Source organism: Callospermophilus lateralis, chromosome 1 (genome assembly GCF_048772815.1).
Source record: "Callospermophilus lateralis isolate mCalLat2 chromosome 1, mCalLat2.hap1, whole genome shotgun sequence".
NCBI classification, from domain to species: Eukaryota; Metazoa; Chordata; class Mammalia; order Rodentia; family Sciuridae; genus Callospermophilus; species Callospermophilus lateralis.
Window position 1 is genome coordinate 71053486 of NC_135305.1, and position 20920 is coordinate 71074405.

The following is a 20920-nucleotide window of genomic DNA, read 5'->3' on the forward strand; positions in this document are numbered from 1 at the left end:
TAGCTCCCAGTCGGAAGGCGGCTCTCGTTACCAAGCATACTTGCTGGATGGATCACCAGCCTGACCACATCAGTTAATACCAACGCAGGCGTGCGCCAAGCAGAGGCGGGGTCACACCCAGCCAAGCAAGAAAGCAGAAAAGCCCCTTGGGGGGAGCTGGGCGGAGCCGGAGGCCCCACCCCCGGGCCTACTACATTTCCCTAAATTCCCCGCGGCCGCGAAGGCTCACTCCTGGGGCTCGGAGCTAAGACTTGCGGCGTGGGATTGGGAGTCAGGTTACATGCGCCGCCCAAGTGGACGCTAGTGGGGAGATCTGAAGGGATTGGCTAGTGAGAGTTCGAGTCCCGCCCACATATGGTGACGACAGGCGGTCGTCTGGCTACTTAAGGCGTCGTGGTCTCGCCCGCCCCGCCTTAGCTCCCGCGCTAGAGAGAAACATGTATCGTTTCCGATCACAGCTCTTCACGGGGATTTCTGCTGCCGCCACCGCCCATTTTTACCCCCGCCGCTTCTCGCCTCTGTTGTTAGCCGAAGACTCGCCTCTCAGCCGCCCGCCTCACAGACGTACGAGTAGAAAGTGCAGCTCCATCGGCTGATCCTCGCTAAACTCCGAGTTTAGACGGCACCGGGCGTCCCACGATGCCGAAAAATAAGAAGCGGAACACTCCCCACCGCGGTGGCAGTGGCGGTGGTGGCGGCGGCTCAGGGGCAGCTGCAGCAACGGCAGGTAAGGGGTATCCCCGCCACGGCGTCCTGGTGCCGGCCGGGTTGGCGAGGCTCCCAGCCTGGGGCGAGTGGGAGTTGTAGTTCCGTCTTACCTTCAGACGTTTGCGTCTCCCAGGCGCGTGGTGTGGCTGGCAAACTACAGTTCCCAGCGTGCCCTGGGCTCCGTGCCTCGCGCGATTTGGTTCCGGCGTGCGAATCACACTTCGGGCACCGGCCGCTAGGGCAGGGAGGAAAGGGCCCTTGGGTTTGAGTGTGTGTCGGGATGAAGTTGCTCTGGAGTTGCGTGGGAAAGGAGCTGTCCCCAGAAACTACTGCTAGTTAGCCCTAGCTGACCAAGAGCGGGGTATAGGTGGAGTTGCGCCCGTGCTGTCACCGGCCGCCTGTGAATCCCAGCTTCAACAGGGAGTTCTTAGGAGTGCCAAACGTCTGGCGGGTTTGGACCCTCTCTTGCGTCACGCGGCCGGGATGACGCAGAGGCGATGACGCAGAGGCACGCGAGTGGCTTCCATTCTAGTGGCTTCCATTCTGCTGCCTTCCAGCGCATCCTGCGTGTTTCACCTGGCGGGGCGGAGACGTCGGAGGATGCGGCCACCGCCCCACCTTTGGCTGGGATCTTGCTCAGTACTGGCACCTGCAAAGTCACGCGCCCCTGACCCACTGCGGCTAGTCGAGGCGACCTCCTATTCCCGTAGGCAGAAACCGCGTTCACCTTTAGTGCTACATTCTGTGGGTTCTCTGCAGTGAATCAGGTGGCAAGGAACTCAGTTTGCAGTTGGCGAAGAGTTTAGGTTTTTGGGGCCCTTACTGCAAAGTAGAAGCTTTTCCTAATGGGTAGGTGTTAACTGTATTTACTTATAATACGGTTAAGAAAAAATTCCAACCGGAAAGTCAGTCCTACATGACACCACACTAATCTCAATTAAAGTAGTATAAAACTGAACACAGTCATCTCATTTAGTAATTGTTGAAATTATGGAGTTGAATATTGGGATATCCTCGGAGATCATCCAGCTAATATTAGTCATTGGGTATTTGTTGACACAGTTGCCATTCTTTCTGATCCTCAGAATGATACGCCTTTGATTAAATAGTAAATATACCAGTTATCTTGTTACAGATTATTGGAAACTGTATGGCAGCCTGAACACTTATGATCATGTATTATACACTTAATAATTAACATTGGAAATGGATGATTACAAAGTCAATCCTTCTTTATGTTGCTATCCTGATTGAAAGCACTTCATTTTGGTGAAATTTATTCTTTATCAAGCTGCAGAATATATAGTTTGTGGCGTTTCATTGCTTTGGGCCAGCTGAGGATACCTCTTATCCTCTGTTTCAGTGTTCCTTATTTGAAATACACATTTCAGTTCTGCCTAGACCATAATTTTATTTTTTGTGTGTGTTGATGAGATGGAAGTAATGAGAAGCAGTAAGCAAACTGAAGTTGTTTGGAAATTAGTAATAGTGGTCTATATAAATCACAAACATCCCCTTTTGAAGCTTCCTGGCATACCTCTTTCCTTCCTTGTTCAGTACTTAACTGTAGAGGCGTCTGATGGCTGTAGGGGAATTGCCTTTAATATTTTGCCTCAAGGATGACTTGTGACCTGTCAGCCTTATCACAGCCTGCCTTTTTGGCAGAAAAGGTTCATTTAAACGCTGTATTTTAGTATATACAATACAAACATTTAAAACTCTTAATTTTTAGCACATACTGGCAAATAGAAAGTAATTCTTTGAATACTCTATAAAATTACATGCTTCCCAAGTTTTTGGATGTTTACATTAGAACTTATTAACTCTGGTTTCCTCTTGTGAGTAGGACTGGGGGAGGGGTGGGTATGAGATTAGCTTTTTTTAACTTGATCTCATGGAATGTTTTGCCTATTTGATAAATAATAAGCAAGTAATAGTTGAGTAGAAGAGGTGGAAATTTTACAAACTTGAAAACCACTTACTTATTTTTAAAATAATATGTAGATGAATGAGATTTAAATGAGGTCTCCACTATGTAGCCAAATAGATGACCAACTTCTCTTTATCACTTTAATGGACTTTCCATTGAGACTGGAAATTTCCAAAAAGCTAAGAAAATCTAATACAAGTATGCCCATTTATGGTGATTAAAAAAAATATATATATATATATATGTGTGTGTATATATATAATTTTTCTTAGTTGTAGTTAGACACGATACCTTCATTCCATTCATTTATTTTTATGTGGTGCTGAGGATTGAACCCAGGGCCCCTCACGTGCTAGGCTAGCGTTCTACCACTGAGCCACATCCCAGGCCCAACATGTGGTGATTTAAAGAGAGCATTTTGTTGTGGTGCTAGATATTGAACCCAGGGCCTTGTGCATACTGGACAAGCTCTGAAGGGAGTAATTTTCAGAAAGGAAAAAAAATCATAATAAATCCTGTGGAAATAAGGACTTCATGTATCTAGAGTGCCACCTCATTAATAGGTGAGTTTGTGAGTTTGCCAAACTCACAAAGTTTGACCCAGATATCAGGCATTCATGCAGGGTTTTCCCCCCGCCCTTTTTTGTTTGTTTGTTTCTTTTTTGTTTTCTTCTCCTAATCCCTCTTTCCCTTGACTTTTGGGGAAAAAAAGGAAATGGAAACTGACTATAGTCAAGAGAAGTTATTGAACTACTCTTAAAAATGGCTGAATATGAAAAATTAAAAATGTAAATTGACTTGTGAGTTGTAAAATTAATCAGATGACATCAACTGTTGCCATGATTTCTAGTCATAAAGACAATGAAGATGAATCCAGAAATAGAGTACAGCATCATAGATCTTTGTTTACTTCTATTTTAAGCACGGTGATTGTGAAATTTTAGGATCTTGGTTTCATTATTCTTTATGCTTTACTACTTTGGCAATAAGCAAGAAAATTGCAAGGCTACTTGCTGTGTTAATTAAAAAATCTAAGTTCTCTGTTTTGATTAAAAGAAATAATGACATACCCTATTTAAAAGAAAAATAACTCAGTTTAACTTACAGGATTCAAGAAATAAGGTAGTAAATAATATGAACTTTTTGAATGTAGGGTCTTTGTGATATTTGGTATAGTCTTTGGTTTCCCAACTAAGAGAAATAGGGCTTAGGTAAATCAGGTGATTTGAAGGCACTCTTGGGGTAGAATTTGTAGCTCATTCTAGCTCAGTCAGTGTTCAGTATAATTTATAACTGAGTAACCTTTATTCCATCAAATATTTTTAATGGTGCATTGTTACATATAACGATGGAATTTGTTATTACTTATTCATATTCGCACACAATATAATAATATAATTTGGCCAGTAGCTAGTTTTTTAATTAATATAAAATTCCTAAGTTATCATGAATTTGTTCCATAAGTTGATGATATTGAAAGAAATATTCTAGTTTTTAAAAAGTTTTTTTTTTTTTTGTATTAATAGCATGGATATTTTTAAACTTGAGTATATTGGAACCTTAATTTAACAGGCTTTTATGACATATGAAATAGTAAAGTTTCTATTTGAAGCCTTTTCTCTCCCTCCTTTTAATTCAAATTATCTTTAAAACTACCTTACCTTACCTCTAATTTAACATAAAATGTTAAAACTATCTTACCTTACCTCTAATTTAACATAAAATGTAGTCTAAATGTTTGCATATACAGCAACAAAATCATCTTTTTTTATCTAATAGGTGGCCAGCATCGAAATGTTCAACCTTTTAGTGATGAGGATGCATCAATTGAAACAATGAGCCATTGCAGTGGTTACAGTGATCCTTCCAGTTTTGCTGAAGATGGTATGAATTTTAAATATAATCTTCCAATTTGAGATAAAGAGTTGTTTTAGGTGAAGGAATTCTTATAGCTAAAGTATATTATACTTGTTCCGCTATCTGCTTTTTCCCTTCTTAAAATTACATTGATGGTTTATAATTATTCCTTAGGGCCAGAAGTCCTTGATGAGGAAGGAACTCAGGAAGACTTAGAGTACAAGTTAAAGGGATTAATTGACCTGACCCTGGATAAGAGGTAGGAAATACTAAAAACTCTCCATTCTGGGTCATTCTGATCAACCACCTTATAATTTGGGCAGTTCTGTGATACAGCAATGTTTTTCTGATGCTTTTTTGTTTACTTTGGAGGAATTAATGTTTTTTTGTTCCTTTAGCCTATTAATGTGGGTAGTAACTTGACACTAGGATTTAGATCAATTTGAATTGGTCATTATTCTAGCATATATGTAACTGTATTTTGTTACAGTGGAAATAGATTTATTGAATTAAAGTTATAGAGATGATAATTAAACTTTGCTTTAAGCTGTCTGTCCACTGATTTTGGTATGGACATGAAAAATATCAAAGCTGTGTTGTTTTCTTTATAGTAGTTGTAGAACTTACTAAGGGATGGAATTGTAAAGCCCAGAAGATGCAAACATTGTAGTGTTAAAAATGTAAACTTACTATAATACTGGAGAAATCATACATTGAGACTGTGAAATATTATTCACTCAGAGTTCTGCCTATCAAACTAAAAAACAGAAAAATGTTCTGATATAAGCAGCTTAAAAATCTTTTATGTATTAAGGTAAGTTATAAATGAAAATTACTGAAAAATGTTTAGGACTTGAAGATAATTTAGATTTAAACATTGTCTAGTGGCAACATTCTCAACTAGATCTTTCTTGTTTTAAATAGTGTGAAGACAAGGCAGGCAGCTCTTGAAGGTATTAAAAATGTACTGGCTTCAAAAATGTTTTATGAATTTATTCTGGAAAGAAGAATGACTTTAACTGATAGCATTGAACGCTGTCTAAAAAAAGGTAATCACCCTTATTTTTGAGTAAGTGGCGCAGAATTAATGATGTATTTGCTGTCTTCTTTGCAGTAACATTTGTTAATGACATTGGCAATTCTGGTTTAGTCTATGATAGTCAAGGAATATTGCATGCTTGTTATAACTGAGAATGAGATTTGTTAGAAACTTTTGTTTTTATTTATGTAACAAACATGGAAGGATTGGGTTGGATTGTCATCTTTGGTTCTATCCTAAGAGGTGATTGCTATTCTCTGGTTAGATATAGAAGTCTTGAAAGTGTGTATCAGATGTAAAGATGAAGTATTATTTCAAAAGACCTCCTACTTCATTTTCTAATTTGCACAAATATTATGTCATCTAGCTCATTTTCCCTTGCACTTATTTAGAATATCCATTGTACTTGTAGAAGATATCACTTTTTAAGATATCCCTTGGAATGTTTGCCTTCTAGAACTTTGTAGTTATAGAATTCTGGAATTTATATTGTTTCAATGATAGAGCTTATAAGGATAAAGAGAGACCTTAAAGATTCAGCTTATTATTACCGACTTTTCAGTTTTAGAAACCACAAAATTAGATAGATTACTATCTGCCAATTCACATATCTTGCTAAGCACATTATGAAGATAATTACCTTCTATCATTATTTTTTTTAACAAAATACTTATAGAACCAAAAATGTAGAAAGCACATATTTCTTTAATGTGAATGAACTTTATGTTCTTATTTTTCTCATTTTGCTTCAGGATGGAAGCTTTGTCATGAATGAAACCCTTGATTGATTTCACCCTCTCATTATACAGAATAAGGAAAGGCATTGGGAAAGCCAGACAGCTCTTAAGCCCATAAATTTTTAGTGGTATAGCTGATAGCAGAGCCAACTGTATTTGAGATAACACAGTAGCTTTTTTTTTTTTTGCATGTATGGCCCTAAGGATTGAACTGAGCATGTGTGCCACAGCATCCAGTGACTTTTAAAAATATGGTTTGCATTAAAACTGTCTCTTAATGGTAGTTGGACTAGGTGAGTTTAAAAATTCCATTGAGGCCTGCACATTATAGATTTTTAATTTGCAACGTAATAGATTTCTATTGCCTTACACCCTTTTGTGCATACGGTTCTCAAAAAAAAAATCATTTATATATGAATGTGGTTTCTATTTTTAATCCCTTATTCATTCAAAAAAATTTTTGAAGGGAAATCTGAAGGATTACCTCTTGGGCTGTGTATATATGAAATGCTTAGGAGATTAATTCAAGGGTTGCTTGAACAAGGTTCATTATGAATATCTTATGGAGTTAGAAGGCAGAAATTTACATGAAACATGTAATTTTGTTGAACCAATGTAGAACTCCCTTAACGGCATTACTTATCTTCATTTTACAGATGAGGAAAATCATCTATAACTAAGTGAAGATCATTTGAATAGTTAGTGACTGGTCTAGGATTTGAGTGAGGTCTGTTTCTTAAGATTCACCACTGTGGCCTCACTGAGTTTATGCCTTATGTCAAAGCCTGAAGTGTAGGAAGGGTTTCATAAATGGTAGATGCCATTTTGTATTTGAAAAAATTTGGGAATTACTATCTTAATAAGTTAGTCTGTTGAAAATAATTAGTTATGGTTGTATTTTGGCTTCTTTTGTAGGGAAGAGCGACGAGCAGCGGGCAGCTGCAGCGCTTGCTTCTGTTCTTTGTATTCAGTTAGGCCCTGGAATTGAAAGTGAAGAGATTTTAAAAACTCTTGGACCAGTCCTAAAGAAAATAATTTGTGATGGGACAGCTAGTATCCAGGCTAGACAATCTGTAAGTATAAGATTTTTAATAATTTACAGATCTATCTAGGCTTGATGCCCAGACATAAACAGTAGATTTTTGTTAATGTTTTATTCTCATTTGTCCATTTTAGTGAACACAAACTTGGTATAATGGTTGTTTTCTTTAATTTTCTGACACTTTGAAGAGTATTCGATATAAAACAAATTCCTACATCTTTGAAATTGAAGATCATAATACAGATAAATATTATATTGAATTATTTAGGGTTATTATAGAATAATTTTGATTGGCACTTAAAGAAATGATCTGGACTCTTTAATTGGGTAGTTATTTTTTATTACTAACAATGTTATTTTTTTTCTTTCTGATTGCTATGTCCTAAGTAAGTTCTTTTGAAAAAGATGAATATGGGTAGGCATAGCAATCTCTGAAACTCTGGCCTGTGAAATATTTATCTGTTTTGAAGTTTGAGAAAGCTTTGATTTTCTAATTGTTTGGATACTTTCTTGGGGAGGTTGGAACCGGGGATTGAACTCAGGGGCACTAGACCACTGAGTCACATCTCCAGCCCAATTTTTGTAATTTGGAGACAGGGTCTCATTGAGTTGCTTAGTGTGCCTTACTTTTGCTGAGGTTAGCTTTGAATTTGTGATCCTCCTATCTCAGCCTCCTGAGCCGCTGGAATTATAGACATGTGCCACCACGCCCAGCTTAATTGTTTGATACTTTTTAATAATTTGGAAATAAATATTTAAGTTTTATGAGATTTCTACTCCTGGGTGCTTATTTCTTGGAAGTAGCTTCGTTCTACAAGTTTTCATAGTGGAGTCTTTATAAAAACCAATGAAGGCCTGAGGTTGTCGCTCAGAGGCAGAGCACTTGCTTGGCAAGTATGAGGCACTAGGTTCAAGCCTTAGCACTACATAAAAATAAATAAATGGCATCTACAACTACCAAAAAAAAAAAAAAAAAACAATGAATCTAGGTGGTTTTAAAAATGTAAAAAACCAGTAACCATCTTAATACAAAAGGTCCTAAATAGAGTGGGCTTGTTTATTGCAAATGTCCAAGTTTCAGCTCCATCTTTAAAGTTAAAGGTTGAAATGATCTGCTAGACACCTATACTGCATACAATAAGGAAACAATGGGAATAGTTAGTTCACCCCTTCAAACGCTTCACTCGCATAAGTTAAATCAGACTGTGGGGCTAGAGTGGATTTAGAAATTAGGGCCTGGGGTTGTGGCTCGGTGGTAGAGTGCTTGCTTAGCTTGTGTGAGTCTCTGGGTTTGATTCTCAGTGCCACATATAAATGAATGAATAAAATAAAGATTCATCAACATCTAAAAATTTTTTTTAATGAATACATTCATCACCCTTCAATTTTATGAATTAATAAAAGAACCAAGAGAAACAATCACTTTCCTAAAGTTGTATGGAGTTTGGTAGCGGAGCATGAACTAAAGTGCACTTCCTTTGACTCTTGGTCTAATATTCTTTTCTTCTCCCCTGCTTCATGCATATACTGTCCTTAGGATGTCGTAGAGTCAGGTAGTTGAGAAAATTTTCATACTGAATTACAAAAGTGCATGTAGAATTAATAAGAAAGCTAAGCATTGATCTATATGTTTTCTTTTTTTTTTTTTTTTTAATTTCAGTGTGCAACTTCCTTTGGTGTTTGCAGTTTTATTGCCACAGATGATATCACTGTAAGTAGAAAACTTTGACTTCAGTTACATATGATTATTTCTAATTTATGATGGTTACTTTATGTCATATTCTTATTCATTAGGAGCTGTATTCAACTCTGGAATGTTTGGAAAATATCTTCACCAAGTCCTATCTCAAGGAGAAAGACAGTAATGTTATTTGCAGCACTCCAAACACAGTGCTTCATATCAGCTCACTTCTTGCATGGACATTATTACTGACTATATGCCCAATCAATGAAGTAAAGAAAAAGCTGGAGACGTATGTGTTTTTAGTTTCATATTTTGTAAAAACATTTAGTCGACATAACTGTCGCATTCACATTGTAATGACTAACTATTTTTTAGGCATTTCCATAAACTTCCAAGCCTCCTTTCTTGTGATGATGTAAACATGAGAATAGCTGCTGGCGAATCTTTGGCACTTCTTTTTGAATTGGCCAGAGGAATGGAGAGTGTAAGTACCTAATTGGCAGAGGAAAAAGCTTGTGCCACAAGGATTGTTATTCCAACATTACCATCACAATTAAGAACTGGATGATAAATTTACAGGATTGCTTAGTGAGAACCTTGTGATTGTGCTGCTTCTTAGCACGGATGATACTTCTGAGAGCATAAACCAATAGGAGTTTGGTAGAGCAATATTTGAGTATAGTTCGTTATACTTGAATTTTACTATCTATTGAATTGAAGTATAGGGGGAATGATGTGTTCACTGAGAAAGTTGTGTAATTTTAGTGGAGATGTTTGGATTTCTCCAATACCTAACATATTAAGGTAACTTAATATGTGATGCTTTATAATAAATATCAAATGAGTGAAGTATTAGGTTAACAGAGGTTTGGGATGAGATGACTTTAATCATTGTCATTTAACATCGCATTTTTAGAGTGGTACATGTGCCTTCCCTATCCATCTTCTACTCATGGATGTTAGTTACCATGGCTTGGCTCTCAGAGGTAATTGAGTTTGTTTTAGTTTGATAAGCTATCCCAGTTTGCTTGGAACCTTTTTGGGTTTAGCATTGAAAGTCCTGTGTTCCAGGAAACCCATTGTCTCAGGCAAACTGGACTCTAGTTTGTAATCTCTAGTCTAAGGATTGCTGAAGAAAGGAATGCATCAGATCTTAACTATAGGAAGGGGGATTTTTTCTTAGATACATGGTTCAGGTAACGTGCTGTTGTATGCCAGCTGGGTGCAGTGGCCAGGAGACTGAAGCAGGAGGATCACAGGTTTGAGGTCAGCCTTGGCAACACCATGTCTTAAAATTAAAAAAAGAAACTGGGGATGATTCATGCCCCCGAGTTCAGTCCCTAGTACCACATTAAAAAATAAATAAATAAATAACAAAGTAAGGTAGAGGACCAGCTTTTACTGCCGTTCGTCAAGTCCATAGATATTTTTTTATCCTTCTCATAAGGATAGTGAACATAAGGATCCAGTAACGAAATGCATATATTTATGGGAAATTGGTAACTAAATAGAAGATACTGTTTCTAACCTTCAGTTACTTTTACTAGATGCTTTTTAAAATCTGAGGAGTAAATCGGTCATTTCCAAACTGCATTTTTTTTCCTGCAATTTGGTAACAGTGAATATTTCAAATACAATTGATACATTGTTCTGGATTGTATGCCATATTTATTTAGTCCTTTGCATTCCATTCTAGGCCTGTATATTAAAAATGTCTATTCATAATTTTTCTGTAGTCCCACTTTTCTTTTAAGGGTAGGAGATAGGAAGGAGAAGTAAGTTAATGTTAATGATTCTCCTTATGTAAAAACTTGGCCTCAAATTTAGTCATCAGTTTAATTTTATTGAGCTAGTTAATGGTTTCTTACCCTCAAAGCACAGACACCCAGATGTCCCAATTTTTAATCTTACATTCCTTTGCTGGCTAGAAATGTTAATTTTTTTAATGTTCACCTTTTAAATGCATCTTAAAAGGAAAGTTGTAATGCAGTTTAAATTATACATGTTCAATTTGTTTAAATTTGTGTAAATGTATTACCACTGTATATCTTAATCTTTGACTTAATAAATCATAGATAGCTAGGAGAACTCATCCAAATGTGTTTATATGACTTAAATCCTTGTCCAAGGGCAAAAATGAGCTGTTATAAACAGAACCAAGTCTGCCATTATTTTTAAGTATGTAAGCTTTTTATATATGTAGAGGTGGTAGTTACAGGATGATTGAAAATGAATTAATCCAAGGGAATGTAACTCTGTGTTTTTTCCTTATTCTACTTAACTTTTGAAATCATTTAATTTTGCTATGCTGTTATTTAGGTAACAAATAATAATCTTCAGTAACCTATTTTGTTGTATTTATATTATGTTAGATTGAATAGGCTATATCTTATAACGTTGAAAGCCATTAGGGATTAATGCATGTTTATGTACTGTTTTATATACTTTTGATATTTTATTTAATCTTTATTAAGTACCTATGAAATGTGGATAGTATTAATTCCTTGCATTTTACATAAGAGGAACCTGAGGCACAGATGGCTAGTATGAATATGCCCAAGGTTGTAAATGGTGCATGCTTGTGATTCAAATTAATGCAAAATACATGCTTTGATTAAACTGCCTCATCCAGGTGCTTCACGGGTTTTTAGAAAAATACAAGTTCCATGTACATTCCTCTAAATGTAGAATTCTGATATAATAGTTAATGCTTCAGAATTTACTGACAATTTATTTTTATTATCTTATTTAATCCGTAACCAATGTGTGGGAGTGTGGATATTCTCTTTTGACAGATAGATGATAAAACAGATTTATAATTCTTAAAACTTAGTGTAGTGGGTAGTATATTTGAAATTCTAGTCCAGGACTTTTGACCTTGCTGTGTAATAATTACTGTGTGAGTTACATATATGTATACATATATAATTACATGTATATGTATATACACACACATACAAAGGAAGGGAAAATGTAACATTACCTACATATATACATACATACACAGATTTCCAAGCACTTTATGAAGTGCTTTTTTTTTTCCCTAAAATTGTACACATTTCTTTTCCATCTTTTAGTATTTTATTGAACTCAGTGATTCATCATCTAAAATAGGTTTTTGTTGTTTGGTATGTGTGTTGGATACTTTTGTGTTTGGGGCTGTCTTGTGCATTGTAAGATGTTTAGCAACATCCCTGGCCTCTGTATTCTAGATGCCAGTAGCACTCTTCTCCCCCAGTTGTGACAACTAAAAATGTCTCCAAACAGCCAAATATCCTTTGGGAGTCAAAAGCCTATCTAGTTGAGAATCACTGGCAGTGGTTCATAGTTCTTAGAATTAATTAAGATGATGTATAGAATTTGCTTAGATTTTTATTCATCTTTATAGATTTTTCAAATCTTTCATACTTCTGCTCACTAAGTAGTTGAGACTAGCCTCCAACTTGTGATCCTCCTGCCTCAACATTCTCAGTTGCTTGGATTAGAGGTGTGTGCACTGTGATTGCGTATCTTAGTTTTTAATGTGGTTGTAAAATGGAGTTGGGAGGGCAGAGGATACAGCAGAGTACAGGGCTTGCCTAGTATGTGTGAGCCCTTGAGTTTGATCCTTTGTACACCCCCACCCCCACCCACATAAATGGAGTTAGGGAATTGAGAAAAAAGGACCAAATAAAGAGACTTCTTAGAATGTATTAGCAGGTTTACCAGGAAATTCTTAATCAGTTTTAGGTAATAGCAAATAATGTACTTAGTAGTTTCCCGAGATTTAAAGTATCTTCTTGCCTTAAATAATTTAATCACTTAAATTGTGTACCTGATGTGAATGCTTCATTGCTTAGAAATTAAGAAGTTTAAAAAGCATTACCATTGGGCCAGGATTGTGGCTCAAGCGGTAGAGCGCTTACCTAGCATGCGTGAGGTACTGGATTTGTTCCCTGGCACCACATAAAAGTAAACAAATAAAATAAAGGTATTGTGTCCATCTACAACTAAAAAGATATTGGGGTGAGGTGGGGAAGCATTACCAGTACCAGTAGCTTGTACCTTTGGAATAAGAATAATTGTATTTCCCTGAAATGAGTGATTTGGGGTTGGGTAGCCAAAGAGTAGAAGCTCTACTAGTGTAAAAGTGTTTCACTGAACATTTTAAAATCTCAGTAATGTCTTATATTAGTGGGAGCACAATTAGTGTTTGTTGAATGCATCTGGATACATTTGGAAGGGGACCATTAACTCTTTTGTGGTAATTAGCATTTCTGTAATTAGTATTTTGGGATGAAAATTTTGCATGATAATATAAATGTGTCTGGGCACCAAAATCTTTAAACCCCTTACATTTTTGTGTTCTGTATAACTAGATGTTTTTCAAAGGTAGGCTATTTTTTGTTAACTCTAGAAGAAACTTTGTAAAAATTAACAAACAAAAACAAGTAAAATGAAATTGCTTTGCTTTTTCAGGACTTTTTTTATGAAGACATGGAGTCTTTGACACAGATGCTTAGAGCTTTGGCTACAGATGGAAATAAACACCGGGCCAAAGTGGACAAGAGAAAGCAGCGGTCTGTTTTCAGAGATGTCCTGAGAGCAGTAGAGGTAGGCCTCTTAAATGCTTTGTAACAGGTATTTACTTTGAAATTAAATTGTTTCAGGCTAAACTCTACAATTGAATCATTTTGTTGATTGAATTTGTTATTCATTCAAAATTTTCACATTTAAGACCAGGCAGGTTTTTAATAAGTAGGTGAAGAATTTTTTTTTTCTCCTTATAGAGGCAAATTTAATGCTGCTGTATAAAGGTATTTTATTTTTAGATTAAAAAAAAATAGGGCTGGAGGTGTAGCTCAGTGGTTAGAGCACTTGCCTAGGATATGGAAGACCTGGGGTTTATCTCCTAGGACCACCAAAATTTGAAAGCAAAGACCTTTTGATCTCTGTAGCAAGGGTAGGTACTAAAACCCGAAATAACAAAACCCAGCATCTTACCAAGACCACTTAAAATTATATGATGCTTAATTTCTTCTGTAGTCCTAATTTGCTTCAATGTATGTTGCCAATAAATAGATGTAGAAACTTGTAGGGATTAGAGTGCATGATTAAAACAAGCTGTAGAATAAGGGCAGTCTCACTATAGAGAACAAAAGTCTGATAATATTTTTGGTTGGCCAGACAAGAAATGTTTCTAGTGTTTAAAGAGTAGATTTCTCAGATTATTGTTATATGGTAGGGCAGGATTTTTGGAGAATAAATGTGTAATCAAAGAGTCATTTAACCTGATGAGCATATGAAAATTTAGAGTGAGAATTTAAACTAGAGATGCTCAGGCCGCACCCCAGATCTAGTTTTGATGTGTTACTGTGATTCTCATATGTATCCTACTTTCTTCGTTTTGATCTACCTTTTATAAAGTATAACCTAGGATATAGATTAGATCCTCTGGGATCTAAATACTTCTGCTATGGTGACTATAACTGCTTCCTAGTAAGTTATATTTACTCTGGATTTTATAATCTAAAGACAAAAATAAAATCCTCTAAATAGAGCAGACATCAGTGCTAAGAATTGAAATTGATTTTATTATAGTGTGGCGGTGGCCCTAAATTACACAAATCATTTTAGAAATAACTATAAACTACTTCTATATTTAGATTTTTTTGGGTGTGTGATACTGTAACCTTCAAAGATAAGATGAAGATGTGTCCTAGATTTTCTGGATTTCATATTTTCTGTCTTGATGCATTCCCTCTAAGTAATCAATTGTAAGGGGTTGACAGCCAGGCATCTTATTGATCAGCTTAGGCCACTATAGCACTCAGCACCTGTTATTCTGAAATCTCAGTTTACACACTAGCATTGTCAAGTCTCTTGTCTCTACTCCTCAGCCCTGCTAAAATTTGAAGCCATTCTTATCCTCTAGTCTATCTACCCTTCTAGGCCTTACCTAACCTTTCTTCTTCATCTAAGAATTTGCGCCCCTTTGTTCTTCCATTGAGCTTCCTGTTATTCTAGCTTCTGCTTCAAGTGTAGCTATCATTCAGTGTACATTCAATCTACCTGTCAAACCTCCTTGCTAGATGTTATGTCTCCATCCTCACCTGCCCCTCCATTGGAATCTAGTTTTTTCTAAAGGATCCTGCTTCCTTGATGGATCTTTCAAATAAAGGCTGCTGAACCTGCCATAGAGGAGAATTAAGCATCTTGAGATAGTGGCTGCCACACCATTTCTTTTTATCCAAAACCTTTCTTGAAGCTCATGTATTCCTTAAATCTGTAAGCATATTAGGTTTTATTATTTTAGTTTCATTATTAGTTTCACTCTTAAGCAATACAGCTATCGCCTTTTTAGGGAAAAGGGAATTAAGAACAATAAGTAGCAAAGCCAAAATTTAAACACACTGTGCTTTGCTTTTTCAGCAGGGCCAAATGTCAAGTGAGAGAGTGAATGTTTCAAATAGATCTGTCAATTGGCCATTGGTGACCTTTTATTAGTGTAGCTTCAGTAGAGTGGTGAAAGAAAAGCCAGATTGAAGTGAATGGAGAGTGGGTGCAGTAGTGCATGCCTGTAATCGAAGTAATTTGGGAGGCTGAGGTGAGAGGATTGCAAGTTTGAGGCCAGCCTCAGCAAGTTAACAAGGCCCTGTCTTAAAATTTAAAAAATAATTAAATGAAAAGGACTGGGAAGTAGTAGCTCAATGGTAAAGCACTCCTGGGTTTAATCCCCCTTCTGGGGATTAAAAAAAAGAAGAAGAAGTAAATGGGGAGTGAATAAGTGGGTCAATATATCTATCCCAGCTGTTCTTTTAAAATGCATAAGCAGTAGAAAAAGGAAGAGAATTGATAGCTATAGTGCTGGATTGTAGAGTTTGTTATAGAGAAAATTTGAAAATATAAGAGAAAGATTGGGATTCCCCTTGAATTAAGGAGCAAAAGTGTGTGGGGTCTGTTACATTTAGGATGGAGAGAGGAATAGATAAGGATGCAGCTGAATTTATAGAGGTTGGGTAGATGGGAAATAAGAGTTCTTCCCTAGTGTCTCTGTGTTTTCTGAAACAGAAGTTGAAATAGAATGTGACTATTTTTTTTTTTTTTTTTAGTTATTGCTAAACCAGAGTCTTGTATGTGCCTTACAGACATGTTTTCTGTTGTCCCTCTAGTAATTCTCATCATGGTATAGGTATAGGTAGCCTCTTTTTGCGGGCAAAGGAGCAGACTCGAGGAGGTTAAATCAGAAATTGCAAGGCAGTGAATGGTATGTCCATGTGTAGTAGTCACATTATTTTCTACTACATTGTATTCTGTGTCTACTGAGAGAGAAGGTGGGGCCTGGATAGCTGTAGGGTGGGCAGTTGATCTCAAGTTTCATCACCTTCTTTTTCCTTTCCCTGTGATAGTCAGATGATCTATTTCTGGTTATTCTTAAATATTCACAGTTCTTTAAAAAATTAAGTAGCCAATTTTCTTCTACCAAGTTCTGTTGCCCTTCTGGGTGACATTATCCGTTGGGAAAGCCCTATCTTATATTTGTTCCATTGACTTTGTTTCCATTTCTCTTGGTCCATATCATCATGGCTCTTAGAAATGGTCTCCTGGCAAAATAGTTCCATTTCTGAAATCTTAACCTTACTCAGGTGCTACCTTTGGTTTTCTTAATGAACTTAGTTTGAGACCTATTGGAGCCTCCTGGTTGTTGGATCTTCTTTTGCTTGGTCTTTCCACCCTAATCTTTACTTCTTTCCCTAGGTCCCTTCTGCTCATCAGTTCACCACTTGCCTTGTGCCATTTTTGTCTTTCAGATTACTCAACAGCCTTCTTCCCTTCTCTTGGACCCATTACAAACATTTGATCTCTTTTCTAGTTTCTTTTCTTTTTTTAGTACCAGGAATTGAACCCAAGGGCACTTAACCACTTAGCCACATCCCCAGCCCTTTTTTATATTTTATTTAGAGACATGGTCTTACTGAGTTGTCTAGGGCTTTTTTCCTAGTTTGTTGAGTGCTTTCAAAATTATTTTAAGTGTTCTCCACAGTACAGTTTTGTCATTAATATTTATTCTAACTCAGTTGTATCTTTAAATCTACATAGTTAGACAAATTCTGTATCCTAATCCAGGATAGTAATTCTTAGTCTGTTCACATCTCAGATATGGAAGTATCAGTTTAAAATATTGCTCAAGTATCTCAGCATGAATCTTGTCTGTTTAGAAATTGTGTTTATATAATATATCTTTGGGCCATTTTTAGTGCTGGTGATTTGCCTCTTCTTTTGGCTAGGAACGGGATTTTCCAACAGAAACTGTTAAATTTGGTCCTGAACGCATGTATATTGATAGCTGGGTCAAGAAACACACCTATGACACCTTTAAGGAGGTTCTTGGATCAGGAATGCAATACCACTTGCAGGTGAGTGAGTGATACCTTTCTACATATTTACTTATAAATTAGGGAGCTGCTTTGAATGTAGATCACTTTGAAGTTAATTGAGTATCCAGAAAGCTTTCACGTATTAGAAAAAAGTAAATTTACTTTTGAAAGTAAAATGGAATACATCTGAAATAATTTTTGTATAAGTCCGGAATGTTACTGATAACTTTTTATAAAAGCAAATAGCTTCACTTAGGTCTCTTGGATTCAAGGCATTGGAAACTAATTTACCTTTTTATTGAGAAACAGAAAAAAAGTATAGGTCCCACATAACTTCTATTAATCAGATTTGTTTAGTAGTGAAAGAGTTGTGATATTTAATATTGAGCCTTATCTCTTTCTTATACAAGTCAAATGAATTCCTTCGCAATGTATTTGAACTTGGACCCCCAGTGCTGCTTGATGCTGCAACACTTAAAACAATGAAGATTTCTCGTTTTGAAAGGGTATGTTTTGTTTTTGTTTTTAATAGAATTAAATACACCAAAGAAAACTGAATCTAAAGATTTGATTCTGCCTGATGACAGGTGAACTGTGTCTACTGCTAAATGGAAATTTTAGTTTTTAATAATGTTGCACACACAATAACTGTACTAAAAGTGTGGAAGCTTTATTGCATTTAGAGTGTAGGAGGTTTTAATAAAATTTTTTTACCCATAGTCCTACTACCATAACATAGAAATGAGTATTTACACATATTTCCTTTGTATAAGGTAATAGCTTACTTGGTACTAGATTCATTTTACAAATGAGGAAAACTGCTTGGGAGTTTGTACCATCAAATAGTGACTCATGTTATTTTCACTTTTTTTTTTTTTTAACATAGGGACAGTTTACCATTGAGCTACATCCTCAGCCCTTTTTATTTTTTATTTTGAGACAGGGTCTCACTGAGTTGCATAGGCCCTGCGAAGGTGCTGATGCTGTCCTGGAACTTTGGATCCTCTTGCTTCAGCCTCCCGAGTTGCTGGGTTTATAGGCATCCCCACCACACCTCTCACTCACTCACTTTTAACATTTCAAAAATCTTTTAATTGTATTTTTGTTGTTGTTGTTGTTATTTGTTTGTTTGTTTAATCAATGTAGATTGTTCTAAGTGTTCAATTCAGTCGCATTTAAATATTTCCATGACCTCAAAAGAAAACCTTTAACTGTAGGCAGCCAGCCATTCTATATCTGGCTTTTCCCTTAGACAAGCTCTAATCTGTCCTGTCTCTGCAATTACCTGTTTTGGATTTTTCATGTTCATGGAAGGATACAATGTGATCTTTTGTGTCTGGCTGTTTTCACTTGACATAATGTTGTCAAAGTTCATCCATATTGTGGCATGTATCAGAATTTTATGTCTGGCGTGGTGGTGGCACACCTATAATCTCAATAGTTTGGGAGGCTGAGGCAGGAGGATCATCAGTTCAAAGCCAGCCTCAGCAATTTAGTGAGGCCCTAAGAAACTCAGCAAGACCCTGCCTCTAAATGAAATGTAAAAAAGTCTTGGGGATGTGGCTCAGTAGTTAAGCACCCCTGGGTTTAATGCTGGTACCAAGGGGGAAAAAAAAAGGATTTCACTCCCTTTTTTTGGTTGAATAATATTCTATTATATGGATATGCCTTGGTTTGCTTTTCCATTTATCAGTTTATTTAGGCTTTTAACCCCTTTCAGCCTTTGTGAATAGAGCTATTATAAATATTCACATAGAGTAGTGAATGAAGGCATGCACCACACAGATTTGACAGCTTTGGGTTTTATAATTTTAAAAATTTGTTAATTTAATAGATATTAAAATGACACTTTCTTTCTTTATTAATTGACAAGTGGGTAGGACTTCTTCACATTAGACATGATTCATCTTTTTCTTGATCAGACTAACTGATGCCATTGTTTACTTTTTTGATTGGAATTTACTTGGTAGTTTACAAAGTTGGTTAATAATTTTCTAAATATGGAGTAGCCATGAATTGTTAATTTTCTCATTTACTCTTCTTGTTTGTAAACATTTAAAATATTAATAGGGTCAGATTAGTTCATTTCTTTCCTTTCCTTTATGATTTGCCCTTTCCCCCCATCTTTAAGAATATTTTATTAAGTTTTATTGATTCACATGTATTTTCCTGTTCTTCATTTCAGCATTTATACAATTCTGCAGCTTTCAAAGCTCGAACAAAAGCACGAAGCAAATGTCGAGATAAGAGAACAGATGTTGGAGAATTCTTCTAGATTTCTAGCACTTGCCAAATATTTTCTAATTTTTTTTTTTAATTTTTAGCTATTGCTAATGTACATGAACTATCTTGGGTCAACTTAGATAATTTTTATAGTAAGGGTGGGTTATATTCCTCATAATTTAATGTATAGTATTGTAAATGATGATTTCTGATTATTTGAGTATTCTCTGTAAATATCATCAGTAAACATGAATAAAGTGTTTGTAATGTTTGGTCACATTCTATTCATGAAAAGAACAAAAGGATGGTATTTCACTTGATTTCAAGATGCAAAAAGTTAGACAAGGTTTAATGTCTTATACTGTTGTCAAAAATACTGACTGATTATAATGGTGTGTACCTACAAGTTCTTAACTTAATCTCTTAAATATAAGTTTCTGATACAATTTTTGGGAGCTAGTTCCTCTGGAAAAGCTGCTGTGGTTTGAATTTTAAATGAATTGTAGCTTTTTAATTTTCATTTTGTCACTGGGTTCAACTAAAGGTATTATACCATGAGACTTTACAGATGCTGCACTTACAGGCCTTTCATTTCAGCTGTTTGGGATTCATGGTATATTAATTAGCCTATGTCAGAAATAACCTCTGAGAGCAGTAACACTATTTTGCTGTATGAAACCTTGTTCATTTTATTTTGAAATAAATAAAGATGTTTGCACACTGAAAGCGCTTCTTTTTTACTGACAGAAACATTACTTATAGCTTTGAGGCACAGAGTTCAAGTTACTCAAGCCAGGTAGGAAGGGAGTGAGACAAAATTTTATTTCTGTATTTGAAAATATTACTATGAAAAAAACCTGCAGCATTGTATAATTGGGATTAAAACTACTGCTGAGAATATTATTACTAGGTTGTCGTTATGATGAGATGTTTTATTTTATGAAAAGTTGAACACTATTGACAATGCATTAAAATTTAATTGTTAAAATCATATAGCTTAAGCAACACATGCAGTTTGGAATCCATATACCCGTTCCTTTGATTTTCTTGCTGTAGAAACAGTGAGGGATGGGAATTGTGTACATTGTAGAAAGAAATGTCAAAATCACTTCAGATTTTTTTTCCCAAAATAGTGTTTTTCCCTCCCACATCCCCAACAACTCCTGGAAGGTGTGATGTTCCTACTAATTGAAAATCATTGGTTGGCTATGGTGTCACTTATGGAATTCCATCCCTCTGATACAGCACAGTAGGAAGCAGATTAGAATCTAAAACTTAGGTCTGTTTATTGTTACTTCTTTATATTCCAGGTAGGCTAGAATCATGGAAGAGACTTCAAATAA

At 36.0% G+C, this 20920-nt stretch overlaps 2 protein-coding genes across 3 annotated transcripts; both read left to right on the forward strand.

The window, feature by feature from the left end:
• Positions 1-410: 410 nt before the first annotated feature.
• Ifrd1 (interferon related developmental regulator 1) lies at positions 411-20303 on the forward strand. 2 transcript variants are annotated; one of them, XM_076835179.2, is made up of 12 exons: positions 411-727; positions 4418-4522; positions 4670-4754; positions 5420-5544; positions 7187-7344; positions 8974-9024; positions 9108-9286; positions 9373-9481; positions 13456-13590; positions 17265-17393; positions 17765-17860; positions 19540-20303. In XM_076835179.2, the coding sequence occupies exons 1-12, from the start codon at positions 640-642 to the stop codon at positions 19627-19629; spliced, it is 1350 nt and encodes a 449-aa protein (XP_076691294.2). In that variant the 5' UTR covers positions 411-639; the 3' UTR covers positions 19630-20303. The 2 variants fall into 2 exon arrangements, with proteins under 2 accessions (XP_076691294.2, XP_076691305.2); XM_076835190.2 differs by lacking the exon at positions 411-727 and adding an exon at positions 1437-1557.
• Positions 438-596, forward strand: LOC143381538 (uncharacterized). Its single transcript, XM_076835200.1, has one exon. It carries the CDS (start codon positions 438-440, stop codon positions 594-596), a length of 159 nt encoding a protein of 52 aa, XP_076691315.1.
• Positions 20304-20920: the final 617 nt, after the last annotated feature.

Bases quoted from the DNA above. Each gene is read 5' to 3' on its own strand.
- LOC143381538 (XM_076835200.1), top strand. From the start codon at position 438: ATGTATCGTTTCCGATCACAGCTCTTCACGGGGATTTCTGCTGCCGCC.
- Ifrd1 (XM_076835179.2), top strand. From the start codon at position 640: ATGCCGAAAAATAAGAAGCGGAACACTCCCCACCGCGGTGGCAGTGGC. The intron at 4,523-4,669 runs GTATGAATTTTA...ATTATTCCTTAG, and splicing joins TTCCAGTTTTGCTGAAGATG to GGCCAGAAGTCCTTGATGAG. The intron at 9,482-13,455 runs GTAAGTACCTAA...TTGCTTTTTCAG, and splicing joins TGGCCAGAGGAATGGAGAGT to GACTTTTTTTATGAAGACAT.